The 26,111-nt window shown below is 35.6% G+C and overlaps 1 protein-coding gene across 2 annotated transcripts; it reads right to left on the bottom strand.

Annotated features, from left to right (window-relative positions):
* Window positions 1-242: 242 nt before the first annotated feature.
* Window positions 243-25,662, bottom strand: prim2 (DNA primase subunit 2). 2 transcript variants are annotated; one of them, XM_008429836.2, is made up of 14 exons: window positions 25,567-25,662; window positions 24,774-24,923; window positions 24,528-24,637; window positions 23,108-23,184; window positions 22,911-23,031; window positions 21,859-21,954; window positions 19,957-20,094; window positions 16,176-16,243; window positions 14,364-14,436; window positions 13,586-13,771; window positions 5,321-5,447; window positions 4,499-4,581; window positions 2,893-2,961; window positions 243-1,593 (listed from the first exon to the last, which is right to left on the bottom strand). In XM_008429836.2, exons 2-14 carry the CDS (start codon window positions 24,916-24,918, stop codon window positions 1,366-1,368), a joined length of 1,521 nt encoding a protein of 506 aa, XP_008428058.1. In that variant the 5' UTR covers window positions 24,919-24,923; window positions 25,567-25,662; the 3' UTR covers window positions 243-1,365. The 2 variants fall into 2 exon arrangements, with proteins under 2 accessions (XP_008428058.1, XP_008428059.1); XM_008429837.2 differs by lacking the exon at window positions 25,567-25,662 and adding an exon at window positions 25,381-25,503.
* Window positions 25,663-26,111: the final 449 nt, after the last annotated feature.

The following is a 26,111-nucleotide window of genomic DNA, read 5'->3' as shown; positions in this document are numbered from 1 at the left end:
GTAGCAAATCTTGTAAAAGGTAAAGGAAGAATATTGTGCTACTGAGAGAGAATTAAAGGAGCATCTTGAATTGGACTGCCATGGCAGCATAAAGGCTCTATCGCAGTCACAACATTTTTTTTGTGTGCAAATTACTAAACAGAGGCTCGAGAGAGGAGAAGAGAGGGAAGTATCTTTTGACCAAGTGTGCTTTGAATAAATTGCATTGTGCTCTATGAGCCAATATTCCAGAGGCAGACTAATACAACTGTGGAAATTGTTTATTCTTTTCATCCATCCTCCTGTCACCATTCATCCACGCTGCTGCCAGAAAATACAATGACATTGTTTCTGAGACAGCAGGGGAACGTTCAACCGAGCACACCCCAAAACCACATCCCTGCCAAACAGTGTGCACTGAGACGGAGTGTGAGCCATCCAAGTTCAAACCGGAGTAAAAGCAAAGAAAAAACAAACGGGCTCAACAAAATAAGCTAAAAAACGGTAGGACAATGCAATTTTGTGTTATATCAAGGCTTGAAACTGAAAGCTAGCAACAATGTCTTGATAAGGTGTTCAGAACAGCCATAAACTTGAGAAATTATTCAGAGTTGATGTAGTGAACCAACACAAAGTAGCACATTAGTTAGAAGTGGAAGAAAATTGTGTTTTCTATGTATTTTTTTTTTACATTCAAAATCTGAACAGTGTGACAAACATGAGCCCCTTAACTCTGATACCTCTGATCCAATTATTAAATAGGGTCCTCCAATTTATTCTAGCTGCTTTGGAAGGCCTTAGAGGCTTGTTAATGTAACTTTAATAAAGAAGAAAGGCTGCAAAAACCTTAAGGGTTGGGTATAGGGTTAGGAAACCAATCCTAACCCTACATAGGCAGATTTAAAATGGGCATATTACAGTACAAACTTAATTACAAATGCTTTCTCCGTCAATTTCAATCACTTTAAAACTTTTCTGTAAAAAAAAAAAAAAATGGGGAAAAAGGTTCAGTATATACAACTGCAAAATTGGTTCCAACACATACCAGAAGACTTGCAGCTGTAGTTGCAGTTAATGTACTGATGAATTAGTTGCTAAAGATAAATTTATAACTTTTACAGATTTCATTTGTAAAAACAAAATAAATGCAAGTCATCCTTTTTTAAATCATTTTTAATGTGTTGGACAATCACATAAAATTCTAGTAAAAAATACATCGATGTTCGTGACTGTAATGCAGCAAGATATGTGAAAGAACAAGGCACTGCATGACTGACTAGAACAACTCAAAAGATCTTACTCAGCAAGTCAGATGATACAGTTTTCAATGAGCAAGAGACCTGACCCTCAAACCAGCACTCATCTCCACGTGGATTAAAACAGAAATCAGGCATCTTGAAAGTCGGTCTCCAGGTTCTTTGTTATCTCAGCCAAATGCTGGGATTCATCTACTGCTGGCTCTCGAGCTGCAGTCAATCCTCTGGCGGCAGAGTTTTCCTGTGGCCTCTGCAGTGTGTCCGTTTCTCGCTTCACATCTTTCCCTCCGCCCAAAACTTTCTGGCTCTCTGTGAAGTACTGGTTGGGGTGACTAAGAGAGAAAGCGGTGTCCTCCACCTGCTCAGAAAAAATATGAGAAAGCACAGCAGAGGAAGGTCAAGAGAGGATATTAACTGCTAGTTATCGTGAAGACGACAGGTTGATTGACTGATTTAATGCAATGTCACCTTTGATGAAATGGTCACTTAATATCTCTCTCACTGTCGATGAGAAATGTTTTACTGAATTCTTCGCGTTGCAGAATTTCAGAGACATAACTGAGCCGAGTCATTGATGGTTTGAATCATTTCATGATTTTATGGTTTCCTTTAGAGGAAGCACATGACGTATCTATAGTTGCTACAGCATCTGCTGTGTGACAAATTACAGATAGTGATAAAATATCAAAATTTGTTATTTTTCCCTTTGGAGAACAAGAATAAATTAAATTATGTCAACAAGAAAAAGCAATAAAAATATTCAGAGAACAGTTTGTGCCATAATTTGTGTCACAATACTTCCACCTACTCATAACTTGCAGTAAAATATTACTAAAAAAAAAAAAACTGAAGGGGGTGTTAAAAGTAAGAGTGGAAAAAAGTGCTGCTTTTCTTGGCTGCAAGCATAAAAGCTATAATGTAGTATATTAACTCATTAAACCGAAGTTTTGTTTTAATGAGTTAATTGTTTCCAAGTATTGAGTGAATTAATATGTACAGAGTACATGCAAAAAAAAACTTCCAGTGGTATTTTAGAGCAACTGTTAAGGTTCACATATCAGAATGACCCGTACCTGTGTGTACAAAACCTGAACCAGAATTCTTTTGACAAACAGCATAACTTTACTTTTCAAAGCAACCTTTTTGCTTCTTTCTTTCTGCTTCACAGAAATGCTTTACATTGTATTAGTTTACATAATCCCCCCCAAAAATTTATTGAAGCTTGTAGCTAAGATTAAATCAGAATGAATGCTGTATTTAAATAGTGCAAGCTGACTTGACAAATTATTTGATTTAGGCAGATCAGACCATGTGTTTCAAATCAAGTAGAGACACATGGCAACCCGCCAGACAAATGTGAGGGGGAAAAAAAAAAAATCACATATGGATCCAAATGTTGTACGGTTATATTTAGCAAGCATCTGCATCACACTGATCTAAACAACCATCTATTCAGGCAAAATGTGATAAGTAACGAGTTTCAACCATCAAAAGTCAAACAGATCACAGTTCTGCAGGTGTCTACAGAGGATTAAAATAGGCTGGAAAGACTGAACAAACTTTAAAAAACATATGGTTCTGTTAGTCATGGATGTGATGAATGTGTTTCAGTGTGAGATGTAAACACTGGCCAGCAATTAAAACAGACTGAACTTACATTGTGGGTCAATTCAAAGTATTTTTGGCACGCCAGCTGATAATGCATCCCTTTGACCAGCTCAAGAATCTGCAACAAAAGGTTGAAAAGTTACACCTAAGATAATTAAAATGTTTACATAAAGAGTTAGTCACATTTAAAGATAACATCAGCATCTGGTGCTGCTGCAGCAAAGTTTCAATAACCGTTTTAATTGGATTTGGGTCAACTACCAACACAAGCACAGTTCATAAATCATATCGACAGCAGAAAATACGTTCTTAAAGAAATCTTTGCAAAGCTAATAAAAACAGATGAATCAGCTCTTGGTAGAATGACCACAGGCAGCTTTAAACTTGATTTAAACCGTAATAACTATTTTCATAATGTGAGAAGCTAACTTTCCGAGGACACTGAGGTCCTGTGCAAAAACCAACATCACATGCAACGTAAAACAAGAGCAGTTACTCTTACATGCAACTAACTGGAACTAAATGGAGCCTTTTGGAGCTTTTCATTCTCCTGGAAAACGAATCCAAAGACTGTTCCTTAGCTTGGATTTGTTTGTAATCATCATTCCCCAACCTCCTACTTGCCAGCCTCTGGTGTAATAATACTACCGACACGCTCGTCTCTACAGCTGGTAATAGATCAGGAATGAGCTGAGCAGATTCTCTGCCAGAAATTGTACTTTCAAACTAGTTTTAACTGATTTTGTTAAGGAAAAAATGGAGCTGTTGTAGTTATGAGAGCAACAGATTAGTGAAAAAAAGAAAAAGAGAGAAAATGGCAGCTGTTCATCGAGATGCATTTCAAATCCTTCTCCAACAAACATACAAATAAGATATTAACAATGTCTCAGGGACCAGCTGTTTAATCTAATGGTTGAAGACAGATTGCAGAGACATGGGAAATATAAACAATAACTTTGGTGTTACCGTGTTTCACTTAACACCACAGCTCCTAAACCAATTTGTTTAAGCGTCAGCATGATGCTGATTTTTGTGGCTTCAAAAGTGCTGAATGCACTGTTATTATCATGTTGTCTAATTATCCTTCAAATTGGTGAAAATTACCTTTATTAAATCTGTATAGATGTTTATTCTGCTTACGGAAAACTTAATGATTAAAGTAGACATCTTCAAACTCAATATTAGATTCCTTCTTATACAGCCTTTATGTCCTTTTTAAATTATGGACTTTGACAAAGCATTGTCAAGAAGTTTGATTTATCAAGCACAAATCTCAAAAAGAACACATCAGGGGGAAAAAGATTTGCAAAAGCTCTCAATTCTTTACTTTCTTGCTCAGTTTCCCATTTGCAATATCTGTGACTTATCTATTTATTTTAATCAATTGTAATCCTGTTCCGCAGTGTTTGATGACATTATCACCAGCAAAAAAAGCCAGCTCATGTTAGTCAATAATATCGCAGTCTGCTGGTTCCTAAATGTTTTATTTGACAGAAATTTCATAAATATTTCACTGGATTTTTCCTCCGCAACTTCTAAAACTTTTCTAAGATAATTTTTTAAGTTTCTTAGTTAAAAAAAATGATTTTACTGCTCAGAAGCAAAATGGATATTTAATAGTACGACTTTATGGTCAGACTGGAAAAAAACCCCACCTGACTGACTCCACTGGGAGACACTTTATAGGACTGAAGCTTCTGCTTCAGTAGTTCTGGGTCACTGTGACGGAATGGACATCCTGGCAACAGGAACAACATAGATCAATAAATCAATTATAAGACACAACAAAAGAAAGAGACACTTGGCTAATTTTACACTTGATCTGATGGTTGGAAGTTAAATGAAAATAAAATAAATAAAATATTGGAATATAGTTTATGATCAGTGCAATCTGGTACATAAACGCTAGAAGACTGCACTCTTCAGAGAGGAAGCTGTTACTGCAGGAAGAAGCCTCAGTCAAATCTTTTCAGCATTACTGACTTTAAAGTGAAGCTTGAGGAAGCACACAAGGTCCGTGAGGTTTCCAGAAAGCAAACCGTTTTCTGCTGAAGCGTGCCAGCTGTTCATTCAGTCTGCCACAATTGGAAATCACACATTCAAAACGACGTGATGGTGAACCAACAGCAAAGTGTGTCAGTTTATCTTTTTGAACAGTCCAATTGTCCCTCAATAGAACAGGCTAGTTTAAGAAATGTTGGCAGTCTTTGAAAATTACACACTTAAGTTAAGGGTCTCTGTACTCTACACGGAATGAACACAGGGACTGCTGTATGTAATGTTAGCTCCTAATGTAAGATGTTACGGCCATTTAAAATGTCAGCTCTAATAAAGTGCTTAGGATATTTGGTATGTAAAAACTATAATGTTTTTACATACCAAGATCTCTACTTCAAATCAAATTTAACAAAAAAAACAAAACAAAAAAAACTTTAAAACCAACAGATAATGATTTCTTCTCGCAGACGCTAACTCACCATGATAGTCGCCTTGGCTGGGTGGGTTTGATAAAATCACCTTCATGCAGCTGTAGGGAGTGTAGTCTGTTCGCTTGCCTTCTTTGCCAAACATGTGGCGGATGCTGTAGGCGTATGCTTTGTCAAACTACAGAGAGACGAGGGGTAAGGGAAGGGGGGTCCGGAAGAGAAGGCATTAGTAAGGATGAGAGTATAAGAGGGACAAGGTTGGTGTGAAAGAGGCACCGTCATACATCATGTCAGTTCTGAAGGGAAGTTTTCCACTGTGAAATATAGAGCTATTAGAGAGAACCTGCTATAGAGGTGTTGCAACACTCTAGATAGCTGCGTTATGGATGCTTTAATGAGGCCATCCTTCTCCGCGCTTTTTGCCTCCTTGTCCTGAAGAGCACTCCGACACAACATGAGGCGTACTTTAAATCAAGAAATAAATGAAGGCAAATCCAACACACTTCACAAGTTTCATGTGAAAAATACCGCACTGCTATGTGTGTCTCTTACTAAGGGGAAATGATACAATATTATAAAACTGAGAAGAATCCGTTTTGACTGGTTGTAGCAATCAATTTCAAAGTGAAACACGAGTTTCAAGCAATATGATGAAAATATTGAGTAAGTGTATCCCCTAGCTTCTTTAAAGAACGGTTCCTCCTCCTAGTGTTCTTTCCAAGACATTTGTGAAAGCGCAGCATAGCACAGGGACCTGCAGACACCAGAGTTGCTGATGATGAAAGTGATTTAATAGTTATTTCTGATAAGGTTAAAAGGTAAAAAAAAAAAAAAAAGAAAAAAAGAAGAGTTTCTTCACCAAGAGTGTTGGAGAATAAAAACAAACTCGCTACATGTCAGTCCAAGAACATTTACTTCATTAAATGGTACATTAGACCTTATATCGACCACTCGAAATAAAAAAATAAAAACTGAGAATTCCTATAATTCACCACAGCAAATTGAAGAATAAAACTGTCATCAGATATCCTAAAAAGTTTCTGAACCTCTTATAACTTGGCTATATTTTAAGTATTTACTTCTGTTTTTGTAAAAATTTTGGTAAACACCTCATTAGTAGATAATTTAGTTTGTCAGTAGGAAATATGATCCAAGACCAAAACAACATATATATTTTGAATGCAGAAATGTTGGCCTGCTAAAAAGTAACACATAGAATATACATAGAGGGCTTGGTTTAGTACAGGTGCTCTGGCCGTCCAATTAAACAATGATGGTCGTTAAACCATGACCTTAACTTTCAAATGAAAAGGAAGACAATTACTGGCATCTTAAAACAGAACTTCTGACTATAGATGAACAGTCAGGTCCTTTTGTCAAACAACAAATTATCTTTCAGCTACATGCAAATTTGCACCATCTTAATCTCAACAAATAAGCAAAATATCAAAGCCATCAGTAAACAAGCTGATGGCAAAATAACTAGACAACACAAAAAGCAAAAACAAAAAGGTTGCTTTGAAAAGCAAAATTATACCATCTGTCAAAAGAGCTTTTGGTAGTTTAATTAAAAAATGGGTTAAGAAAACTGAAATCTACTCCAAATATAACACACCACAATGGCAGCTACATGTTTGTTACCTCCACTGCCCAGTTCTCTGTTCCTGTTCTCTGTTCCACGCAGACAACATGCTTTTGTCTGCATGTTCAAAGAGACTTGTTTTCTTAGAGTACAACACTGATTATGAATAAAAAATAAAAATAAAAAACTTTATAAAATCAAACTTCAAAAGATGCAGAACTATTCCTTTAATGTTTCTAAAAGCATCTCTGACATTTCTGCACTGAGGCTTAAATTAAATGAACCTTCACAAGTCTGGAGAAACAGATCTTCAAGAAGCAAAACATCAAAGTGGAGAACACAAACTATACGTTCATAGAATATTTTAAAAGCGTCGAAATTTAGGACACTTTCACTTCATTTTTAGAAAAACAGTTTCACTTTATAGATTTTTTTTATAAGCCCCCCCCCCTCCCCCCCCAAAAAAAATAAAACCAACACACATTTGTGACTGCCTCCTAAAAAGAAAAACATTATTGTAACATCCACCACCCAGACTGCTCTGACAGTAGGAGACTATAATCACCAAAACTGCACCCACACACATTAATGTCGCAATAAAACCTTTGAACTTCCTAATGTGACTAGCTGCAGTGCCAATTTAAAAACCCATCAAATCTTCTTTAAGTATGATAAATCAGACATTAATTATGTTGAGCTTCTAGGATTCAAGAGGCCACTTGCTGATTTAAGAGCTCCATAGTCCACTGGCACTAAAGTGTGTTTAATATGCATTTTGTGGACAAATCTGGACATAAAAAGAATCCTAAGTGGTACAAAGTGATCGTGTGGTCACTACTGAGGTTAAAAGAGAATGATAAATGCCTTTTTTTTTTTTTTTGCTATAGTCAGCTGCTACTTCATATATTTACCGTTTCATCTAATTACAAACTACAGTGCTATACATCCGCTATTATATCCAACACTATAGCACCACGACACTAAGAGTCTTAGCATAAATTACAAGTGAGGATTCAAGTTATTACTCGGTAATCAAATATGGTGATATTGCTCTTATCAGGTATTTCTGTAACATTAAAAGTTCCTAATGACCCAGCTTCACTTTACTGCAAAGACCAGAGAGTTACATATTTTTCCCAAACAGACTAAATCATGGTCTTTGCTCAAAGTTGTCTTTTCCACAGTACTTATATGAATGAGGTCAAGGTTTCTGCTATTAGACTTGTATAAAAAAAAGCAGTTACGCTCCCCCAAAATAGGCTTAAAAGTTTGCTATTGAATTAAGCTCAGGGTTGCATCTAGTGCAGGTGACCTCTAAGTCATATCTTTAGCTGTGTTGCTAAAACACTCCATTAGGTGGTGAGGATAATTCTTTACCCTGCCATATTCTAACTTTCTTTTCTATATGAGGCATATTTCTGGCCAGATAATCACTTCTCTATTGCTCTCAGTATCAGTTCTATCATAAGAAGCAGGAAGAAATATACTGAATGTGATTAGGATAAACACAGATTTAATTTTATTATAAGTTAAAAGGATTTGATTGGACTTAAATTTATATTTTCAGTAATGTTATCCAAGATCAAATTGGTGCAACATCAATAAAAATACATTTTTTCTGTTTTTTTTGTTTGTTAATAATGGTTCAAGAAAGGTTAGTGGTAAAAGCGTTAGGAGTCTCTTTAAACTTTTAATTCCAGCCAAACAACTTTTACAACACCGTAAAAAAAAACCCAAGAAATTTAACATTTTACCAAATCAGTTGTAATTCTACATTGTTGGTACTTGCTTAGAACCAATTCTGTTTCTCCTGCAAAACACACATGCTATAACACTATAACACTAAATAACTGGTTTTATTTCGGTTCCTGACCAAAACTAGTTTGTCGACTCGGGGCTAATAATCACATGAAGCTGAGAGCAAGTGTTTAGATGCAAACAACCTCCTAAATTATTTGTGTAATGTTTTAGACTTTTTTCGGATTTTAATATGACTCCCAGAGTAGCACTTGAATGAAATATTCCATTTGAGATGTTCATAACATGCTTAACTTTTGAAACATTTGCTTTTCTAATTTAGATTTTCTTTTATTTCATCGTCTCATTACATTCATTTATTTATTTTATCTTTTGATGTTAAGCTCACTGAAGCACTGAGCAATTTTTCAGTAAGTTACAATTTTATATAAGCTTCAATAAAGATTTTTATGTTTACTAGATTGCTAGTACAAGTGAATATTCCCTTGTTGGAGGGAGCTTAAAGTGCTTAAAGTGGATCTGTTAAATTGTGATGTTAAATGCAATGAGGTCTAAAATTTGGGTGCACCTAACATTTGTGCTGGTCCACCCGAGAAAATGTTAGGTACCCTACGGGAATAAGATAAGGGTTTTGTAAAGTACACTCTAAAACATTAATGTGGTTGTCCTTAAACCACTTTGGCACTAATTTGACAGTAGAGTAATTATCTATTTGGAAAACCTCTTTGTGCTCAAGCTTTAACTTCCTGCTAAAAACCTAGAAATGTTGCTTCAAAATTTCTTCATACTTTTCTTTTCCCATTATGGAAACAATTTGACGAAGTTAACCAGTTTTGTCCTGCAGCAAAACAACCCCGACGGTGTCAGTTAGAAGAAAGGAATTGACTTAAAGTTAAGGTCTGTAAAACAAGTAGTTTAACAGCCGTTCTGCCCCAAGGCTACACTACGCTACAGCAAAGTGGCACAAATAGACACTCCTACAAATGAATAGGCCAACGTCTGTGGCAAGAAGAATGGATAGATCAAGTTAATTTCATCAATTCTCCCTCTCCCACTAGTCTAATATTACATTGCCTCTTCCTCCAGGCCTTCCTTTCGGCATCGCTGCCTCTCATCTTCCTTCTCTCCTCTTGTCGCATACTAATGAGAAGGCTTTGTGCAGCATGCCACAAAGTGCAGCTTCTGACACAACACATACATCACTGTGAGAGCTGCGAGCTGGTCAGCACCATTCAGATGCCTCGGCTGTGGAACAAAAGCAGGGCTTTTTCCGAAAGCCATCACACGCGTTACATGGCAAGTAAGACACCTCAAAAATGGGGCACAAAAAAAGAAGAAGAAAGGGCCACGACAAAGGTCCGGCATGTGAGCCTGATGGATGGAGAGATTATAAAACTACAATGGGCACTACTTGATTAAAGTCAATGTTATTTGTTGTCTTTTTTTTTAGGAATTTCTTCCCATTTCTGTTTTGACATTCACTACACTTTCAAATAGCATGTAAGTTTCTTTGAAATTCCTGTGTGGGTTGGAAAACTTTAATGTAAGCACAAAAGATTCATTCTGAGTTAAACCTGTACAGAGAAAGGGGGAAAAAAACTGATTAAAAAAAGGGTTTTGCTGCATCTTAAAAATAAAAAAAAATGAATCTCCAATATTGTTTGTCTGCCTTCAAATTAGTCAGACAGCCTTGCAACTTTGGTTCATTGATATAATTATATTTTCAACTAACTTAACTAGTGAGAGATTATATATTCCTCAGTAAAAAAGAGATTACTCGTACACAGAGTTTGTTTAAAAAGATTAAAAAAACGATTTCCTAAATGTTTTAAAAATACAAATCTGAAAAATTACAACACATTTCTATTCAACCTGCCCGAGTCAGTATTTTGTAAAACTATTTTTCAAGCAAATTTGGTCGTTAATCTTTTGGTTTACGTTTCAACAGTTTTGTACATCTAGCTGCTGAAATTGTTGCTCATGCTTATCATAAAAAAGCTTAAGCTCAGTCAGACTGGATAAACAGCATCTGTCAACATCAATATTCAAATCTTGCCACAGATTGTCATTTGAATATAGGTCTGGACGTTTTAGTAATTCTAACATAAGCATATGCTCCTATCTAAAGTAATTTTTGTGTAGAAATGGCTGCATGGGGTTATCATCCTGCTGTAAAGTGACTCTGTTCCCCTCAGGTTTTTTGCTAAGCTGAACAGGTCTTCCTACTGGACTGCTATGGCTTCACCTACATTTTTTTTCCATCAACTATAACAGACTTCCTTTCCCCTGCTGACAGCAGACGCCCACATAGCAAGATTTGTAATTTACAGTGAGTGAGAGATTAAAAACTGACCAACAGTGTCAAGTTTTTAATTGGATCTTTTGTCTTGCATGTACTGTTTGACTGAAGGTATTTAAAATAACAATGTTCCCTATTGATGTGGCCATGTATCGTTACAGCAGGAGACCTTAATGTTAATGTGCATCTGCTGAATAATAATTGCATTTTAGAGTCTGACCCATAAGAAAAATCGAAACATGCCTTATATTGAGTACATGCTATCTTACATCGGTAATAAAACTGGTGCTTTTACACTGACTTTTGTCTCAAATCTTGTTCCCAATAATCTCACCAATTTAAAAGCACATCGAAGCATTTGAACTAACGAGAATCAAGAATCAACAAGTTCCTCTCTAGCTTGTCTATGTTGATTAAAAGCTAGGTCTTTTACAGGATGTCACCTGGTAAGAAGCAGGAGTTCAACTGGTTGAAGAAAATCTAAGTAATTAAGAGAAGAATAAAATGACTTGTAAATTATGTTTTCTTGACATTTAATAATTGATAAATTGTTAATTTTGACATTATGCAAAAGTTAAATATTTTGTTTTTCTTCTTCCTCTCTGGACTGAGGTGAATGACCAATTTGAATTGACACGGCGTGATCCGAGAGTATACATGCGGATGCCATTTTGAAAGCGGCTGCTTTTTTCACATCTTGGAAAACAAACTGGCTTTTTTCAGCAAAGTCAGAGCGATGACTCCTGTTTTCCACACTACACCCCTCATTGTAAGAAGAACATTCAGCCTAAGTACAAGGAATGTCCCAATTAAGATGTCCTATTGCTGATCGGATCTGAGCCACTGACGTTTTTATCTTTGTATTAAGCTTCTCCTCTTCTGCTCTACAAGCTCTGCTATATGAGATCCATGCACCTCAGTGTGATGCAGAGCTACACAATGAAAAATTGATCCTATTAGCAGCAGCTGGGTAATAACACTGAGCAACCATGTGAGCTCAAAGTTTCTGCAGTAAAGCCAATTAAAGTTCACATCAGAGACCATACCTCTTAAAATAATTGCAAACTTATGCTAGAATGCCTGTGCAGCAGGATGCTGGATATGTGATTGGACAACACCGGGGTTGCCCTTGCTCAAACACTTCTACAGGGAAGGTAAATTCCCAATATTCTCGTCCAGCAATTGGTAGGTCAACCAGGGTGTTGAATTTAATACACACTCTGTATTCCATTTTGCCATTTGCTAGTCCTGTGGAAATGTAGCTCATTTCTTTGAAGTTTCTCCACGGTGTATTGAAGAGGACTTTGGGTTCTAATTCATAGCTTCTGAATAAGCTAAAAAATAATAATCAAAATCAAAACGAATCTCAGAAATGTGTTTTAGCAAACCACAGCCCAAGTCAACTGAATGAGCACAATGTATTCTGTCAGTGTTTTTAACATTAGTTGTCTAATTAAATTGGTAGCACTAAACACAATTCTGTCTTTACAGCACAAAAGACTCAAACACAGTGGCTGCCAGTGGCTGTTTTTGAAATACTTTCCCGTAGCAGATGTTAGCATAGCGTGGCTGCGGCAACATCTCCTGCCAACACTCTTTAAAGCAAGCTGCATTAAACCTCAGCTGGCACAGCAGAGGAGCCGTCAGTACAGGGTGACATCAATCCTGGCCTAAATGAGGGCCCCCCGTCTAAATACAAGCATCATTTGGGATCAGACGTTTCTAGAACATATTCTTAATTTAACATCTGATGAGATGGGTATTTTTATTTATAGAATCAAATTTGACTGTTGATGTTGCACAAACTATATTTTGTCATTTCAGTATTAGTGTTCAAGTAAATCAGCAGGGGCAAAAAACAAAAGCAAAAAATAAACACATTTAATAGTATATAAAGTATGAGTGTTTTTCTATATGAATACATTTTTTTTCTTTTGTTCTATGGTCTAGAATAAAGTTAATCCACTTGGAATAAAAGTTTATTGTGGAACAGTGGAATGAAATGTAGCTACAGTGTCTTGCAAAAGACTCCACATTATTGGAAAGTGGAAGGAAACTATTACATGGTTTTCAAAATGTATTACAAACAAAAATTTGAAAAGTGTGGCGTACATTTGTTTTCAGTTCCCCTGAGTCAAAGTGTACTGTATGTCTATTAACTTTGCACATCCAGAATATGAAATGTCTGGGTATTCTTTGAAAAAAAAATCCATAAACCTCGAGTGAGATGGAGTCTGAATAGCAATTCTTAGTTGTTGCTGCCACCATTATGTATTAAAGTAGGTATTGTATTATGTGTTGGGAATACCAGTTTTCCTTCAAATAATTTACGTCAGGGTATATATCCAATTCTCTGTCAGAATATCTTGAATCCGAGTGATTTAAATAGAAATAAACTTGGTAAAGGCCAGTTATCTGGACAGGACATAACCAAGGCTTTTGTTGTCTCCGTCAAGGGATTTTGCTTCATTTTGAAATGATACTGAATTAGCTTATAATTTGTGTGATAAATACAAAACAAGTCAAAATTTCAGTGCCTGCTAAAGATTCCTCTTAACAGCTGCAAACTAGGTTGCGGCTTAATAATTCATGAACCTTTTGTTGACTATGATGCATTCTGCTTTGTTGCTAAGCAGGCCAGAGCAAATTAAAATTAAAAGTTTAGTTACAACATTACCTTGTCTGCATCCACTTTGCCTCGTATGAACTCCATCCTCCAGAACTGCAGTGCCTGCTCCAAAGAGAGGCCGATGCCTTTGAGGAAGAGACCGTACTGCATTCTGCCTCCGTGGCGGAGATGGTGCTGGTCTCTGAGCGCCTGGTGGAGCTGCCTCATACAGAGCGGGAAGGACTTTCCTGCAAGCTGAAAACACTCGACTTTTAATGATGGACAAAAAAAAATCTCCCTAAATAGTCACACGATAAAAATTACTAACTTTGTTTCACACATGTATAAATAAAAGCATGCTTATGACCGCCCCATTAATCACACTCAGGGACCACTTTCCAGTGTATTTTAGAGGTTTCCCTGTTTCAGCACACCTGACTGAAAATAAATGGGTTGTTAACAACCTTCTGCTGGCCCTTAATGACATGCTGAGGAGGTAATTTAATCATCTAAATCTGGTCTGTTGAAGCAAGAAAACATCTAAAACATGTAGCACAGATAGAGCAGAGGGCCTGGATTAAGGAATGAAACGGTACTCATCGCATCACTTAGCAGAAAATACCTTCTTGCTAAATCAAACATTAATTACAGTGAGGCTCTTGGTCATTTTTTTGGCTAAAACAAGGAACTGTGAACGTTCTGTATTTTTCTCCAGGCACTTTAATATGTCACCACTAAGTGACCAGATATTCTATAAGCATCCCATTTTTACCTTCTATCTTATAATAAATAAAACAAATAAATAAAAAATAAAATATTCTAATCAGATGTGATCAGAAAGACTTACTGAATCGATCTGCTCCAAGGAGATTTTCCCGACATTTTTTTGGACGCTGTAATCCTGTCCCAAATAGGAATGGCTGAAATAAGAGAATAAAGCATCAGGTCTGTTTTTCTCTAATAAATACAGTTGCCATTAAAACTCAAAGTAGCATAAAATCTGTTTATGGTGGTTGACACCATGCAGCCTTTTCTGATCTCCTTCCAAACCCAATTAAGGCCGGTGCTGAGCCAGAGTCCTGATTGGGCAGCAAATCATATAATATTTTCCCCACTATAAAGATTACTGACATAGCTATTCATCTCAACAACCTATCCACTAATCCCTAACAACACTCTGGGATAATCCCTTCTTCCACCGGTGTATTTGGGTTTTTACTTTTAAGGCAAAATAAACACCTTCAGCTGTTCTACTGAAACAAAGATAAACTCTCCTGCTATTTTGCAAGGATATTTCATTATTTCTTGCTACTAAATGTAGATTGAAATATCCCAAAATTGCACACAGCTTTAATAAAATTGAGCCACATGTAGTTAACTGTAGCTTTCCAAAACCCATTTACGATTACAAGCATCGTTCGGTAATACACCAGTTGCTTTAAAACAGACAATATGATGCTCAACTAATGTTATATTAGTACTGATGCATCATTTGAAAAACATCAGTGTGATAAAAAGAAATCCAATTTTATTCAGGAAAATATAATCAAACCAGATTACGAGGTTGACTCAGACATGAAACACAGGACACAAATTCAAAATAAATTCTGCAGAATTTGACTAAGATCAAAATTGTTTTTCTTTTACTTTTTTTTATCTTCTAAATTGATCTAACTGCAACTTGTGTCCGTTAGTGATAACAAATGTATGTTAGCACATTTGCTATAAGGAACATTCCATAAAACGATCTGGTGAACACATTTAGACAGAGTTCAGCTTCACTAGCATGACTGCTAGCTGGACAATTGGACACTCAAACACCTGACCTTTATCAGTCAGTAAGCACACCATTCCTAACGGCAAACTGGTCAACATCACTCTTCAGCGTTGACGTTGCTATTTAAGGTAATAGTAGCAGTTTTACTGGGGTGTTTAAAGAACAAAGCTGGAGGAAACACAACAGGTGTAAGAGCCTATTTAACATTTGATTGTCTACGCAGTCTGGTAATAACAGAAAAGTTAAATGGAGTTAGCATTTTATCAATTTGAGCTTTCAACTTCTGTCATGAAAGGCAAAAGGTCTTTATAAGGAAAACACAGAGGTTGTGCGTGGTTATTAACAATTGCACTCATATTTATTAGATCTGTGATGTTTACTCCAGAGATCAAAAATAAGTCACACAGAAAGTTCTGACTTTCTGTCCATTAAAGACACTGTTTTAGATTCAAGTCGTCATAAAAGTTGGAATTGAAGCAGTCTATGAAAACCAAAACTTTGGAGGTCAGAGTTCAAGATGATTCAATATTCTTCTTTTTAAACCAGCTGTCAAAATGACAAAAATAATCATTACTGTAATTTTTGTAGAGTTTCCCTGATTATAAGTCATGACAAATGTTGACAGTTTCTTTGACAACTAACTGACTACATGACAACATCACAGCTCTGGGGTGTCTGTTATCAGGAATATAAAACTGTGCATTTGCAAAAACAAGTGAAAATAAAACATCATGCAGCATCGCACCCCAACGGTGATGAAGAATTACATCAGTAAATGACAGATTTACTCAACAACACTTCAAGAGCACATTTGATGTTCTTTCGTGACAATATTCTTTTTCCAACAAGAAAAGCAACAAAGTTTTTAATCCTGCTGCTTACCTGAGGTGGTTAAGAAGCGGTTGGAGACGCTCATCAGAATGCACCGCTGGTAGGGAGCGGGCTGTCAACTGCAGAAAAGATGGGCATCACATGAATAATGTCTTGGTCAAAGGATTAGAAAAACCTAAGGCTGCAGATCAGTACAACTAAACTGCTTAAAGGCATTTCCACTGAAAACTTGAGAGACAACATCTTTTAATTATAGCCCCAGTGTTTCTCAGCTATTTTTTTTTATTTAAACTGAATAAAAATGTATAATAAAATGGGCAATGCCTTCATTGAATTAACCTGATTGTAGTTCTAACTCTTTTAGAAGGTTATGTTTTTGTTTACCAGACAAATCGTGTTTTAGCTGCTGCGATTAGCAATTGCAATATTTAAAACAAAGAACATTCACACAAAGCTTGTGTGGTGGGGAGCAGACAGTTATCTTGGGAGTGTGAAAGACTTTAAAGTGCAAATAGATGTAAAACCCGCACCATCTTTAAAACATCTGTACCACATGAAATACCTGTCAAATTATGTCTGACAACTTCTGACTATTTCTGGTTTTGGTATTCAAATGCTGCGTTAGCCTCAAAACAAACCAACTCAGTTTGATTTCAAAGCAAACCTTCACTACTTATAAAAATACATAAATAAAATGACGGTGTAAATATACATCTTTTGTTCAGAGTGTTTTTTTTTTCTTTTGTAAATTATGCATTTTCCAAAATTTACTTTTATTGTTGTGAGTGGAAGAAAATACCCAACACAGAAACACAATAGTAGATTTCCAGAAAAGTTCAAATTTGGGACAATTATTCCATTTCAGCAGTTGGGGATCCAGATAATTACTTGGAAATGGAAGAATGGCTAAACCAAGCTGCTCTTTGTTTTTTGTTTTTTTTCCATTTGCATTAGCTTGTGCTTTCTGTCCTTTGATAGTGGACATGTGCTTTGATAAACCAGAATCAAATACATCAAGCTCACTTTGCCAACAATAGGACATCTGCACCTAAAAGTGTGTTAGATTGAGGAGGAAGCAAAGGCTTGATTTATTTTTTTTTTTTAACATTTCAGACAAAAAGCACAGCCTGTGAAAGATCTCATGCTTTGTTACTCAGCAGGCACCAACATAAGTTATATTTTAACCATCTTCTGAAATGACACTTCTATAAATCAGGTGATCATACAATTTGGTTTGCCAGAAGTGAGGTTTAAATGAGTTTAAGCTGCAAAAAGTCATTTCAGATTATGTTCTGAGCAGAATCCAATGTTTGCACTACATGATAAAATACGGATTGAAGGAGGCTTCTGAACAGAGCATAATATTGCTAATAAAAAAACTGAATTTTTGGTTATGTTGCATTTCTTGTGCACAGAAAATAAAGTTTTAAGACAGACTAAAATGATAAATGAGAACTACTGGATTTCATTTTGCTTAGCCATGACACATTAAATTAAATTAGTTCAGATTTGGTTAGGAGACCTAAACCTCTGAGTCACTGTCCATTAATTATAATAAGAGTTTTGAGGTTTAGACCTTTTTGTTAACAAATAAATCCAGGCATAATAGCATTACATAGAAACATAAAAAATGAAGTACCACCATGATGATACTGAAATGAATAATGTAGCACAATAACATCAACATGCTTTCTTAAGGCTCGTTGCTTTGGTGGAATGTGGATGCCTGGAACTGATGCAACGGGTATGGATGCCTTCGCATAGAAACTTCAGATTTAAAATGTCACTCCAATCAGCTGCTGGTAGTGACAACTAATCCATCTGTGAGGCATCCTGAGAGTCAAGTGATCTTTATAATGACTGTCAGTTGCCCTGGCAACTGCCTGATAACAATGTTCTCCTTGTGCCCTCACAGCAGTGACCATTACAGGCATCCCCTTTGTGAACTGGACCATTTTTATGGTCCAGTATTAGGTACTTAACTTTTTATTTCACAATGAATGTGAACATTAACACCGTCTCTGACATCAAGTCCCAGAATGTACCCCGCTTCTTGGGATGAGCCAATGACATTAGGCCATCAAAAACAACAAAAGCTACAATACAATAAATTAAATACCTACACCAGGAATCAAAATCAGCCAAATTTCCCACATGTGGCTCTAATCAATTATCAAATTAGGGCTGCAACTAACAATTATTTTGGTAACTAATTATTCAATTGGTTATTCTGACAACAGCATACAAAATTGGCACATTCTTCAAATTTTTCATTTAAGCACTTCAAAAAAAATAAATGCAAATACAAATAATTAAATTATTTTGTTTTAAAATAAGAAAATATATAATTTGTTGCCTAAAAAACAGCATGTAGCAAAATATTACACCAAAAAGAGAAAAGCTCAGGGCGTTCTGTTTGACTTAACATCAATATAGTGTATGGCTAATCTGTTTATTATTTTTTAAGGTTAACTGATTAAAAATTGAACCACAAAATGTGCTTCATAGGATATTTTTTTTAAACATTTATTTTCTTATTACATAATTTGAACCAGGTGAAGCAAAAACCACGCCACCCTTCTTACACAAAGGGTATTTTTTTTATTTTAAATAAAAAAATTATATTTTGTACACTTTTGACTTAATTACTGCTCGTTACATGGTCTTCTTGTGAGTCTGTATAGTCCAGGTGATGATTAGTCCATTTCTAAATTAGTTGACAATTATTTGAATAATTGAATCATCATGATTAATCTAATTAATTGTTTCAGCCCAACATCAAACACATAAAAACTTGGAGTGAAAGGTGGGTCCTAAGTAAGTCCATCCATAAAAACTAAGAATATCCACAATTTCTCCAACAAAATGCAGGCAAAGATTAGGGACACAAGTCTTGATGTATTCATGAGGAAGAAATCACAAAGTTCCCCAATTTTCTATAACATTACAAACTACTACATCAATCAAAGAACATGCAGTACCTTCTTTCTCTTTTGTGTTCTAACCTGGAATCAGTCAGAACTCAGTTTGGCAGGTCAGACTTTTGGAGAAAAAACCCCCCCAAAAAAAACAGAAATCCGTCTCGGCCAAGAAAAGTCTAAACGTGGATTTGTTAATATTTCTGTCACTTCCTTAAAATAGAAAGTCTCTTCAGATCAGCTGTGAAGCATCTAATCTACAGAGGTTGTGTTTCATTTATCATACCAAAGTACTGACTTTGGCTGCTAAATGAAGCCGTTGCCTGATCTGCAGGCTGGATTCCTCCCCAGTACAGAACTGCAGTTGTCGCCTCGCATAAATAACAAGGAATGCCTCTGGTTCCAAAAAAGCTGCACTTCTACTCCCTCAGGTTATTAAGAGCAAAACATGAGCCCCTAGATGCTGCACAACCATGGACCCCCCTGCTATGCCTAAAAAATGTTTTTTTAAAAACACATCAGGCCTGCAGGGACAATAAGCTTTTTCCTACTAGCTGTTGCCAGTCTTCCCTCCAGACATTTAATGTCATGTGTGCACACTAATTCTCCTCATTTAAACGCCGCATTTCTCAAATTTCCCTCAAGGCAACAAAGTCTACAGATGCAATTTACCAATCTGCCTCATGAAGTCAAGCTTTTAGTAAACAATGTGCATTAAAATAAAGTACATGTGCTCAAGCAAGCACTTGAACTTGTAGTGCAATGAGTGAGAAGAATGTTTTTAACGCCATAAGAAATGTGTGCTGTTGCGCTTTTCTGACATTTGATTTGCAGGACTGCAACGTCTCGGCTGTGCGTTACAGCCTTTCAATCATTTTGTGTGCTTTAAATATAAAACATCCATCAGTACTTACTGCAAGAGCTTTAGAAAGCCTCGTGCGGAAATCGTTGAGAACAATGGTGACGATTTCGTTGTGAGGGATGTATGCATAGCCTTCTTTGAGGTACACTTTTCTTGTTCGCACCAGGTCGAGAGCATCTTGAAAAGGAACCTTTAAAAACACACATTTGATTCATAGCAAAATCTGACTCGAAAGTGCATCGCAACCACCTAAAATGAAATAATTTATTCAAAAATACCCAGGATTAAAGGGATTTGGGGATTGACAGAGTGCTGTTTACTTGAAGATTTACACAAATTTCAGAGCTGTTAGGGAGAATGATTTACATTCTGCTCAATGGAATGTAAATTAGAGTCAATTAGCAGGCCAAGGCAACTTGCCCGCTTTGTGTTCATGTTGTGAACTGACTGCAGATTGAAATGCACTCAGATATTACAATTTTTCTTTCAACTACAAGTTATAATTTTATACTTCAACCGGTTCTACACATTATGAATGTGGTTGCCAATGACATTTTTTTAATTGATAAAAATGTACATATAGCCTCAATGTGGTGTTGACAATTAAAATTTCCACTTCTTTGTGAGTTTCCTAACAGAAAACCTGTGGGGGTTTTACTCAAAGCCAAATCATTTGGAGCTGTTCTGTACGCCTCATGGGGTTCATTTGGTAATTTTATTTCATGCCAAACACTTTTAGGATTTTTGGGCTAAAATGTAAAGTATGCTTCATCAGACCATAACACATTATTCCAGATGGTTTTGGGAGGTTTTTGTCAAGTCTTTGGACAAAATATTTCCATATGCAGCCCTACTTCTTAGTTAAAACAAATATAGAACAAAACCAGCTGTTTGACAAAAAACTCTGAACATATTTAATCAGTTTTCAGAAAAAAAATATCTAGTTTGTGTAATGTTGCATTTGTGTCTCTTTTCTCCTGTTATAGATGATGGTCTTTACAGCATCAAAAAAAATGACAAACTGGATGTTTTGCATCTTTATACTGAATCGCACCTTTATGAGATCAATGAGATCAATTTTGACCCATGATTTTAAGTAATGTAAACAATATTTAATTGAAAGCTGTCTGGACATCTGAATTGTATTTCAGATGTGACTTCATCAGACTCACAATAAAACATGGGTGAATCAACAAGGCCGAATGCTGAAACTGAATCAAAAGGTGTTTCAAGACAATGTTAGAGTGTGTAAACTCATGGAATTGAGTTATGGCACCTTTTTTCAATTTTCTCCACACCACATGAGCTTGTTTTTTGTTTGAATTGTGCACGATATACAACAAAATGAAAAAATAAAAAATAAAAAAATTATTATAACGATTTATCAGGCTTATTTCTTTCCATCGCAAGAATGAAAGCCACTGTAGAGGAAGGTGTTTCCTTAAAATGTGCATTTATAACTCAAGATTTGAAGATTTTTCTTAAAATACTTATTATTAAAAGTCCTAAAATGTGTTTTTCTTTTTCTCAGGTTTATGGCATGATTTAAAAATAAAACAATCTGGAGAAATCTCTTTGGTCTGGGCGAGACAGAAAGACATTGGAGATTGTGTGTAGTTTCTGGAAAAGCGCTGAACGCAGGTTATTCATATATTAAAACATGCTGAAAGCTGCCACCTACTCAGGTGAAAAGTTCACAAAAAATATTGAAATTTGTCCAATGAACAAGACCTTATTTGGAAATATTGTCCACATGAGACATACTGAATCCTACAACATTCATGTAGAAATTAATTGATATTTATTATAGCTTCTGTTATAATAGGCACATATTAACAGTTGATCACTTTGTACATAAACTTTGGGTGAATACTTGATGTTTAAAATTGAACTTGTGAAAGTGATCTGAATTAACATCGTCATCAGTCTCAATGAAAAGAAATGAGTAACTCACTTTGTAGAAATCCTGTTCCTCCACCTTGACTCCACTGGCAGCATAGCTGGAGATGGTAAGTTTCTCCCTCAGATTATCCTTCTCCTCAGCACTAATCTGAAAGATTAATCAGGAAGTTTCAGCATTTATTTACACATCAGTGTAAATAAATTGACTTTTTTTTTTTAAATTAGCACAACACTTCTATCCTCATTTGACGTTACTTGACGCCAAATGAAGTCAAGTAACGTCAAGTGACCTCTTATGCATTTTAGTATTCAACAACATATACACCGTTAAAAATATATCTCTCAATTGAGGATTTAGAGACTACATGGACAGATAAAAAGAATGTACATAGTATTTAGTAAAGTATTTTATTACTTTACAAAAACAAATAATTAAGTCCTTTGTGATTAGGATGCATGAGACATAACTGCAAAAATCAAAAGTGACAAAACATATTTCCCCAATGCATTACATTTTAATAGCAGTACTTCAAAAAGCAGCAACAACTCCAGCTGAAAGTCAGCCTATGGATAACATTCAGGGACTCAGTGATCAAACTGCCCCACCTAGTGGACAACAAAACACTGTACAGCCATTATAGAGCGCTCACAACAGTCTGCGCCTCTCACTTTACAGTCAGAGATTGAATTGGAAATATAAAATACAATATGAAACCCTGATAGTTAAATCTGTTTGGATTTTTACAATCCTTCCACCTTTTTTCGGTCTCCTTTCAACAAAAACATTTTGCTATCAGTTTCTTCATTCTGTGTATGTCAGCAACTAAACGCTTAAAAGTTCTTACAAAGTATATATTACACAAATTGCCTCATGTAAGATGAGGATATACTACGTTTTATCCAAATATGCAATAAAACATATTTGATGCAAATCAAATATTTGCTTGCACATCTAATTGTAATACCCTTATTAACCCACAAGCCCTTTTAGCACACCAGCACAAAGATAAAATAGTTTACATGACGTAAAAGGTATTTCAAAGTTCTGAAATATCTAATGTAAAGAGTGTATTTACTAAAATGGAAGCAAATACAAACACTTACTGTATTGTACTGGAGATTATTCTTGTGGAGAAATTCTAGTTTTTCACCACTATTCAGTTCTCTAAAGCGGTATTTGAAGAGATCGACTTCCTGTTGAATAAACCAGCGTCTCAGATCTTCCCTGCAATATCAATGGAAAAGGTGTTAGCTGCATTGTAACTTCTCTATATACAAGATAATTAAAATCATCAACTTACGTTTGACAGTAAGCCAGTCTCAGAATGAAGTGTGAAATGTGGTCTTTTCTGCGTTTTTCGGTCTGGTCCTTAGCATCCTTAAGTTAGATAACAGATAATTCATCAACCCATTAATGTATAGGTTCTGACATGATAAGAAAAGGTTGAAATTATCACAAGAATATAACCTGAACAGTAACTCAATGCAACACTTATTTGTCCCATATTCTGTTTGGCTTATGCCACTTTTACACTAGTCCAAAAATAAGCAAGAATATGCCATCTTCTTCTAATAACTGACATGGTACACTGTTATTAGAAATTATGGCATAGTATTTACTTGACCACTGCCTTCCTGTACAATGCCACTCGAAAACAAATCTTGCTTGCAGCAGGTTATTATAGCTCCTTGACTCAGATGGTCTCCAGTCACTTTTTCACCAGGTAGATGCTTTATCTGAAGCATCTGCATGCATCAGATGAAGCAGTAACATGACACAAGATGCTTCAGATGAACTTGCCAATCTGTAATCTGTGTGTTTTGTATGCCTTACAATCGACTGAAACGTTTCACCATAGAATTGGAGTTCAAGTTAATGTTATGCACAGTCCACGTGTATAGAGAGATCATAAACAACAGACGATCCGCCAGAGTTCTTATAAAGTAAGAAATACACGAAATACACTGACCAGCTGATATGGATAATTGCTCATATTATCCACATCAGCAAAATCTGATATGGATAATAAGAATCTTAGACTGTGTAAATGTTTCCTTGAGTGTCCTAAAAGGCTGTATACAAGCTTTTATTATTATTAATTATTATTATTATTATAAAAAAATGAAAGAAACGTTGCCATAGGAACTCAGCCAGATATCAGGAAAATCCATGATGCTCAACTTCAGCTTATTATGCAAGTGAATGATCCATATTGAAGGTCAAGTCCCTTTTATATTCACAATCCCTAAAGCTTACTCTGACAACACATATAGTCTATGATCTCAGCAGATGATAATAATAAAATTATCTGAAAAAGGGTTAACTGCAGAACAATGGTGCCAAAGAAGTCCATGGTTTAAGAGCAGCTTAACAAAAGAATGCTACGATTGAACATACCTGGACGCATATACGTAGTTGCTTTAGAAGCACATCTTGCTACAGTCCAAACCTTGTGAATTTCTCCTAAACTGTTGAATCAGTTTTGCTTCACAATTTTGTCTTGTGTGGGTAATAACATGACATTTCTGCATTAAAAATCTATTTCTAATTCATCTTCAAATATTTTTTATTTTCTGGTAACATAAATATAGGCTTGAAATATGATGCACCGGTAAAGTAACAAAATATATATATATATATTTTCACTGAATTACTGACATAAATTATTTCAATTACCAATATGTTCAAATGCATCTAAATGGGTGTTTCACTATACTCACACCAGCCCCGTGTGGAAAGTTCTGCGCTCTAATCTCATTATCGAGTTTTCTCAAGTAGTCATCACTTAGTTTCACATAGCTGACTCCCAAATTCTCCACAGTCTTCAGCACTGCAGTAGAATTAAGGAAAGAAAATATATATGGAAGCACATTAAAATTAAGTCACATACAGACATGTAAACAACACCTGTTACAAAAAAAAAAATCTGTTTAAATAGAGAATAAAGAGGTCACAGTCAGTCTTACATTTCAGTCTATCAACAGCAAAACTCTCAAATTCAGAGAGGGAGATGTTTTCCAGTGGAGGTTGTCCATAGAACTGCAGAGGCTGTGAATAGAGCTCAGCCTTGAGGTCAGTAACAGCCCTGGGTTTTTTGCTAGGAAACTGCATGGTGCCTAATGGTTACAGAAACAAATTATCCTAAATATATAGATACAAAACAAGCTGAGTCGTAAAGTTTTTACATTTAGAATAACACAATACTCTATGTGCACACATTGATGAACCAACGTTTGTAAAAAAAAAAAAAAAAAAAAAAAAAACTTGTGTAAAATGTTTAAACACCACATAGTCAATTTTATACAGCATGCAGACGAAGAGAACTGAGTAAAAGTACGATAGCATAGCTATTACCAACTCGAACATACGTGCCAGCTGATCGCAGTTTTTTTATATCCAAAATGCGAGAATTGTTATATTTACATTGCAAAACATTGTCAGCTAGAACCTCTGCTTTCAATTCACCTGCACTTCAAAATGCTAACGATGCTAATAAATGTTGATAAATGCAATGAGTTGAAGCAAGTATCATTAAATAAGTGCAAATAAACTTTAATATACTCGATGTCTAACCTAATAAAAGTCAATCAAACCAACACATTCACCAACGTTGATAAAGTCTCGTGACAAACACAAATACATTCTCAATAAAACTACTTTCCCGTCGAACAGTCTGTAACCTAGCATGTAACATTTAATGAAGACATAAACGAATGAGCTCAAAACGAATAGTTACACAAATATTTTCTATAACGTTACCAAGAAGACGAGGAAGCAGGCTCTGCAGCGTCCAATCCCGCCAAATAAAAGTGGACTGTTCAACAGACGCGGCTAAACTGTGACGTAGCAGGAAGAGAAACGCTGACGTATAAAGTGAGCGCTCGTTTTGTCTCTCCAACTTACACCGACATATGAAAAAATAAAAGAAATTTAAAAAAGAAAACACCGAAACGAAACGTGAAAAGTGACAAAGTTCTGTTACATAATCGAAAAATAGCAAGCACCTTTTTTTCGGAAGGATTTTGTTTAAACTACTGTCTAGGTTAAAGAAAAAACATGGTCACATGTAACCTTTGCTGTCCTTTTAATTAGCGCAGAAAAGAATGTTATAAGGCCAGGTGGGAGCATAATCGCACTAAAAACAAACAAACAGATATAAATAAATAAATAAATAAATAAATAAATAAATAAATAAATAAATAAATACATTAATTAATGAATAAATAAATAAAGTTTCCACTGTGAAATTATATTTCAAGTAAAGAAACATATTACACAAACTTGATATATTAATGTTAAAATAA

Source organism: Poecilia reticulata, linkage group LG15, assembly GCF_000633615.1.
Source record: "Poecilia reticulata strain Guanapo linkage group LG15, Guppy_female_1.0+MT, whole genome shotgun sequence".
In the NCBI taxonomy this organism is placed as follows: domain Eukaryota; kingdom Metazoa; phylum Chordata; class Actinopteri; order Cyprinodontiformes; family Poeciliidae; genus Poecilia; species Poecilia reticulata.
The sequence above is the reverse complement of the archived record's forward strand: the minus strand, read 5'-3'. Positions and strand labels throughout refer to the sequence as shown.